The following is a 7,612-nucleotide window of genomic DNA, read 5'->3' as shown; positions in this document are numbered from 1 at the left end:
GCCCTATGATAACCTCACCAGGTGGCCGTGATTGTTTCCTGTAACAAATTCTGTATCAGCCAATTAAAACCCTCGAGGTAGTTGGACGTGTTCCAATATTTGTTCACAGAAGCTTCCTCAGAGAAGTACAACAGCACATACTGATAATTAAAGCAACTACATCAAGTGTATTTCACTGACTGGTCAAATTGCTCTTTATATAGAGTGCCTAGCTCCATGTAATTGTTGCAGATTGTTCGAATCATGTTTTTTTCCACCCTTTGAAATGTAGAATTACATTTGTGTGTTGAAGGGACGTAGCCTACAGCCAACCGTTTGAAAATTAAGATCAAGAATGAATTTAATAAGGAGATACCTCTTTCTTCAGCCTTGTAGGCAAACACACTGTAAAAATGCTTCACTAATGATGAGTGACAAACGTTGTCCCTTTAGGTTGATACTGGTGTTTTATAGTCAGATAATGATAGTGCCTTAATTCATGTTTACTTGACATGAATTAGTGAAGCTGTGTGTACTTTAGAACCTTTTCAAAAGTATTCTAAAATAAATGTTATCAAAGCGAGGGTACCAGATTTACAGAAAATTGTTACCATAGTGAGAACAGTTATTCTACTTTCACATGTATCGCAATAAAATTACTGTACTTCAAAGTTGAGTGTAAGACCATTTTGTTAAAATGAAATACAAAATTGACTCTGTGCTGTTTGACTTGGTTATTTTTGTATCATTGCAGGGACTGAGTTTCCCTTATCAGTCTAGCCAAAATATACTTAATTATTGAATCAATACATATGGAACGTTTGTATAATAACCTCCAATGGCTCCATATTGTTCAGTGTTAGAGATGGGCTTGACTGTGGTTAATATTTTATAATGTCATGTTTCTGTGTGTACTGCACAGAGTTTCTTATAAACCTTTATGCTTTTCTGTACAATTTGTATTCATAGTCTGCAGTTCATGAGGACCTGGTGATATCCAGTGTTGCTTGCAGGAGAAACTGGACCTCTGAAGCAGCTGATCACAAACCCTGGCCCCGGATCAGAACCGTAGATCAAGGGCCATCACTCTTCCTTCCAGATTCAGAACAAGGACCGAACCACGAGGGACAGAGACTCCACCACACAGAACACAACCAGTGGACAGGTGGACTGAACAACCTCAGTCCTGGTGGTCATCAGAGAGACGGAGGCTCCAGTCAGGGATCCAGTCTGCAGCCCAGACCCTTCAGTCTCAGTGCAGGGATGAAGCAGGGCCTGGGGCTGATAGATAGACCCTCCTGTTCCTATGATACAAACACCAGTGTCCATAATGAAAAAATCAGGTCACCCTGGGCTTCAGCCTCCACAGAGAGTCTATCCCAAGTCTGTCATCTCCTTCAGGATCTTGTTTAATGCCTGGTGAATGGGTTCATAGAAGGTCTGGGTCTATGCCTGGGTCTAGACTTCCTCAGTATGGTTACCCCACCAATACAGACAGGGTCAGGATGGGCGTTCACCACAAGAGGTACCTAGCCCGCTCTCTAAGCAGAGTCTCTCCCACTGGATTGTGGAGGCTATCTCCCTGGCATATAGCAGCAAGGGTTACCTACTGTACGCGCCAACTCCACCAGGGGTCTGGCAGCGTCTTGGGCGTTGTTTAAAGGGTTGACTGTAGGAGATATTTGTGCTGTGGCGAGTTGGGCATCACCACACACTTTTGTGAGGTTTTATCGCTTGGATGTCACTGCTCCATGTTTAGCCCACAGCATGCTTACTGCGGGGACAGGGGACTGAAAGTTGACTGACTGAAAGGGAAGGTAACATTATGATTATAACTACTGTTCCCTGAAGTAACCAAGCCCGTTACTGGGCTCGGTGAAGAGCGGTATTAATTTGAAGGAATGAATCCGAGCCTTATGCTTATCACCTGTGGAAGGCGGGACTGCCAACGAGGAGTGGATTTCTTTGGCCTTCATTGGATTTTAGATCCTTCAATCATAGTATGTTATACCTTGTTTCCCTCCTCCAGGGAACAATAGTCATAACGTTACATTTGCTATTCTGTTAGGGCCCTCAACAGAGCTTTAGTGAGGGGGGGAGGGTGCTCATGCAGCTGGGGATCCGAAGTGCCCTGTGAGAGAGAGACAGGTTGAGATTACCACAGTTCGAGTGGGGCAGAAAGTTTCCTATGCTGAGGCAGTAGAGGATAGGGGTGAGTGATTTGACTGGGAGCCCCCTAGTGAGTAGGTCTGAAGAGCGAGATCCAGAGAGGATGATTTTTAGTAAGGTAGGATTTGAGTTTATTGCTATGGTTATGTGGCTCAGTTGGTAGAGCATGGTGTTTGCAACGCCAGGGTTGTGGGTTCGATTCCCACGGGGGACCAGTATGGAAGAAAAGAAAATGTATGAAATGTATGCATTCACTACTGTAAGTCGCTCTGGATAAGAGCGTCTGCTAAATGACTAAAATGTAAATGTACTGCACTGGTGGAGCATAAATCCCAGGAAATAGATGTGGTAGTGAAGGCAGCAGAGACATTGTTGGGTGTAAGAGTTTAGCAGAAGATCAACAGGGGGGGTTCAAGAGAATATGTTCCACCCAGACTGTTCTCCTGGAGTAGGATCTGGTAGGGCTAAAGTAGTGGGGATAGGGGTGGTTGGTTTTTGGGGTACAGTGGTGTATATGTGTTGGGTTAGATGGTGGTGCGATTTACATTTTCACTTCCCTTTAACTCCTCTTTTTGTTACAAAACTGTAATTCATACTCCGACCTGTGACAAGCAGCAATACGCAACACAGCGTCAAGTCTGCCGGGAAATCACACAAAGACGTGACCAAGAAGAATTTCCAAGTTTGCGTTTTTATTGTTGTTACTGACACCTTTTGACACCCCGGAACTCAAAATATGACTAATTTAACTGCACAGCGTCACATACTTACCCCATGTAGTGTTTAATTCGCGTTGGAGACAGGTTGATACACGTTATCTAGGTAACGCTAGTTAGCTGCTAACGTTAGCTAACAATGGCTAACTGTATGGTTTTTCACACTCAAATAGCCTCCATCATGGAGGTGCTAGCGAATGCAGCCGTGGAAGAAATCTGTAAACTCGTGGACGACGACTATGCAGTGTTTCGTTTGGAAATAACTCAAAGCCAGAAAGAAAATAGGGCATTGCGGAGGAAACTACTGGAACTGAAGGTGGCACGGGAGCGCGCAGAGAGGACAATGCGAGAGCGCCTCCTCACCAGTCGTCCCAGTAGTGTCCGATACAGAGCAATGGCAAGAGGTACAGTACATTTAGCAGCAGGCCGAGACTTTGCGGCCCGTCCCCCTTTCCCCTCTGCACCCATAATTGGGTCTAGGATTTTTTGGGGGATAGTATGCAATAATTCCCAAAATTATTTAGCTATAATGTGCAAAGACACAATAATATTATAACCAGATTCTTGTTTTACTGCATTTCCTATTTACTCAATGAAAACAATGTGATGCATGGAACATAATACAGTATATTGATAAATGAATAGTATATCAATAAGTTATGAGACATGTTACCTTACATCCTTGCCAATTGTTGACAGTGACAATAGTGTACAGTCGTGGCCAAAAGTTTTGAGAATGACACAAATATTAAATTCCACAGTCTGCTTCCTCAGTTTGTATGATGGCAATTTGCATATACTCCAGAATGTCATGAAGAATGATCAGATGAATTGCAATTAATTGCAAAGTCCCTCTTTGCCATGCAAATGAACTGAATCCCCCAAAAACATTTCCACTGCATTTCAGCCCTGCCACAAAAGGACCAGCTGACATCATGTCAGTGATCCTCTTGTTAACACAGGTGTGAGTGTTGACAAGGACAAGGCTGGAGATCACTCTGTCATGTTGATTGAGTTAGAATAACAGACTGGAAGCTTCAAAAGGAGGGTGGTTCTTGGAATCATTGTTCTTCCTCTGTCAGCCATGGTTACCTGCAAGGAAACACGTGCCGTCATCATTGCTTTGCACAACAAGCGCTTCACAGGCAAGGATATTGCTGCCAGTAAGATTGCACCTAAATCAACCATTTATCAGATCATCAAGAACTTCAAGGAGAGCGATTCAATTGTTGTGAAGAAGGCTTCAGGGCGCCCAAGAAAGTCCAGCAAGCGCCAGGACTGTCTCCTAAAGTTGATTCAGCTGCGGGATCGGGGCACCACCAGTACAGAGCTTGATCAGGAATGCCAGCAGGCAGGTGTGAGTGCATCTGCACACACAGTGAGGCGAAGACTTTTGGAGGATGACCTGGTGTCAAGAAGGGCAGCAAAGAAGCCACTTTTCTCCAGGAAAAACATCAGGGACAGACTGATATTCTGCAAAAGGTACAGGGATTGGACTGCTGAGAACTGGGGTAAAGTCATGTTCTCTGATGAATCCCGTTTCCGATTGTTTGGGGCGTCCGGAAAAAATCTTGTCCGGAGAAGACAAGGTGAGTGCTACCATCAGTCCTGTGTCATGCCAACAGTAAAGCATCCTGAGACCATTCATGTGTGGGGTTGCTTCTCAGTTAAGGGAGTGGGCTCACTCACAATTTTGCCTAAGAACACAGCCATGAATAAAGAATGGTACCAACACATCCTCCGAGAGCAACTTCTCCCAACCATCCAGGAACAGTTTGGTGATGAACAATGCCTTTTCCAGCATGATGGAGCACCTTGCCATAAGGCAAAAGTGATAACTAAGTGGCTCAGGAAACGAAACATCGATATTTTGGGTCCATGGCCAGGAAACTCCCCAGACCTTAATCCCATTGAGAATTTGTGGTCAATCCTCAAGAGGCAGGTGGACAAACAAAACCCCACAAATTCTGACAAACTGCAAGCATTGATTATGCAAGAATGGGCTGCCATCAGTCAGGATGTGGCCCAGAAGTTAATTGACAGCATGCCAGGGCGAATTGCAGAGGTCTTGAAAAAGAAGGGTCAACACTGCAAATATCGACTATTTGCATCAACTTCATGTAATTGTCAATAAAAGCCTTTGACACTTATGAAATGCTTGTAAATATACTTCAGTATTCCATAGTAACATCTGACAGAAATATCTGAAGACACTGAAGCAGCAAACTTTGTAAAAATTAATATTTGTGTCATTCTCAACTTTTGGCCACGACTGTACAATATAGCCTTGAGCATTTACAGTATCTAACCTAACCACCACTTTTCCCCCACTCTCAGGTGAAGGACATCTCACTGGAGGCCACAGGAGCGGAAGCCAGCGGGACACAATACATGGAGAGATGACCAACCAATCACTGTTGATGAGGGGAGTGGAACCTCAACCCAGCACTTTATTGTGATCGAGGTTAGTGGTGCATAAAGAATGAGAGTTACTTTGTAAATCAAATGTGCCTGTTTATTTCAGTAGGGCTCCCCTTAGTTATTCACTTGTACAGTACATCCTAATTTACCTGCCATAGGGGAACTTGTGAGACTTCCCTACGAAGTACTGGTAATAACCTTTCTTATTGTGTCAGTCTGCAGATGCAGAGGCTGCAGGTCCTGGGGTCAAGCTGGAGAGGTTTGAAGGAGTGGAGGACCCACGGCACAACAGAGACATCCAGTCTGGAGTGCCCCCTGTAGCCACGGAGGACCCCACCACCACCCCAGTGCAGTCCAGGACACGATGCCTCATCACGGAGGTCAGTGGAACGCCGAACGCCATCCTCAAGTCAGAGACAGACACCAAGACTTTAACTGTACACACAGGAGCTGATCACAGATCAAACCCGGGGAGACTGGGCTGTCCTCCTGCTCCCGGCTCAGAGTATTTACCGCTATTTCACCAGGGGACAGTTAATTCCTGTGGAGATGTTGATGGTGATGCGTTCGACACTGGCGGTGATGATCCATCTTGTTCTTACACTACAGAGATGGACCCTGGCAACATATCCTTGGGTTTAGAGACACAGACTGATCTGTCTAGAGGGGACTGGAACCGGTACAGTAGTAGTGTATACTCTGAAGGGTGCCTAGATAAGAAAGGGGAGGGTCTGATTGTAGATGAAGTGACTGTGAAAGTGGAGGGTGACGTTCCTCCCACATGGAATGCAGATAGTCACCTAGGGGACGGAAACTCACAGGGCAGAGATTTCTTTGATTACAGTGGAAGCTTAGAGACAAATCTAAATGTTGCCACCCACTCCCTTTTACACACGTTCAAGGATCGCGACCCAGAGTCCACTTCGATGGGGCCTTCAGATTCACACAGCCTCGTCCTTTTCGATCAGGTATTGAACTCAAACGACAGGGCTAGAGCCCAGGCTCAGGGAGGGGGAGCCACATCAGGCAATATTAAAGAGAAACGGTTCCTCTGCATGTTCTGTAACAAAGGCTTCAGCTGCCCCCAGAAGGTGGAGATCCACCGGAGGGTCCACACAGGGGAGAAACCATTCAGCTGTCCCCAGTGTCACATGTGCTTCGCCCAGGCCTGCAGCCTGAAGAGGCACCAGAGGGTCCACACAGGGGAGAAACCCTACAGCTGCCCCCAGTGTGAGAAGAGGTTCTCTCGCCAGCACCAGCTGAAGACGCACCTGAAGGTCCACACGGGAGAAAGGCCGTTTGCCTGTACGCACTGCGGGAAGAGGTTCTCCGAGAGGAGCTACCTCAGGATACACCAGCAGAAAAAACATTCCACTCTATAACATGGAAAGTAACCGTTCCACTCGATAGCTTCTGATGTTTAGATTAAACCCTGCATTAAAGACAAAGATGAATTTATTGTTGTCAGCAGAAAAGACCCAGAGATGCATTTGGAATAACGAGAGTTACAGATTTCAGTGTTGAATATTCCTGAGTAGAATATTACATCCAGAAATGGTGTGATATTTAAGGCATATACAATGCCTTTGGAAAGTATTCAGACCCCTTGACATTTTCCACATTTTGTTTCATTACAGGCTTATTCTATAATGGATTAAATAAATAAAAAATCATCAGCAATCTACACACAATACCCCATAATGCGAAAAACAGGAATACCTTATTTACATAAGTATTCAGACCCGTTGCTATGAGAAATTGAGCTCAGGTGCATCCTGTTTCAATTGATCATCCTTGAGGAAAGTTCTACAATTTGATTGGAGTCCACCTATGGTAAAGTACATTTATTGGACATGATTTGGCAAGGCACACACCTGTCTGTATAAGGTCACACAGTTGACAGATCATGTCAGAGCAAAAACCAAGCCATGAGGTCGAAGGATTTGTCCGTAGAGCTCCAAGACAGGATTATGTCGAGGCACAGATCTGGGGAAGGGTACTAAAACATTTCTGTAGCATTGAAGGTCTCCAAGAACACAGTGGCCTCCATCATTCTTAAATGAAGAAGTTTGGAACCACCAAGACTCTTCCTGGAGCTGGCTGCAGGTAGACTCAGCAAATCTCTAGACTCAAATGATGTAGAAGTACAAAGTAAAAACAGCAGTAGTGGGTCAATTTGCGCAACAACTAAGAGCGTTGAAGCGAGAGGCTATACTTCTCTGCGGTTTTGGTCCCACAGCTGTGCACATGCGCAGATACTCTTTGTGACTAGGTGAGAACAAAGTCTTGCATCTCACTCATCGCAATATCTGCAGTGCTGCTCGTAG

The 7,612-nt window shown here is 45.1% G+C and overlaps 1 protein-coding gene across 1 annotated transcript; it reads left to right on the top strand.

Moving 5' to 3' along the window:
* The first annotated feature begins 5,265 nt into the window (after positions 1-5,265).
* LOC106602497 (oocyte zinc finger protein XlCOF20) lies at positions 5,266-7,142 on the top strand. The gene is made up of 2 exons (XM_014195169.2): positions 5,266-5,328; positions 5,501-7,142. Exon 2 carries the CDS (start codon positions 5,897-5,899, stop codon positions 6,665-6,667), a length of 771 nt encoding a protein of 256 aa, XP_014050644.2. The 5' UTR covers positions 5,266-5,328; positions 5,501-5,896; the 3' UTR covers positions 6,668-7,142.
* Positions 7,143-7,612: the final 470 nt, after the last annotated feature.

Source organism: Salmo salar, chromosome ssa04 (genome assembly GCF_905237065.1).
Source record: "Salmo salar chromosome ssa04, Ssal_v3.1, whole genome shotgun sequence".
NCBI classification, from domain to species: Eukaryota; Metazoa; Chordata; class Actinopteri; order Salmoniformes; family Salmonidae; genus Salmo; species Salmo salar.
The sequence above is the reverse complement of the archived record's forward strand: the minus strand, read 5'-3'. Positions and strand labels throughout refer to the sequence as shown.

Excerpts from the sequence above, each read along its gene's own strand:
- LOC106602497 (XM_014195169.2), top strand. The coding sequence starts at position 5,897 with ATGGACCCTGGCAACATATCCTTGGGTTTAGAGACACAGACTGATCTG.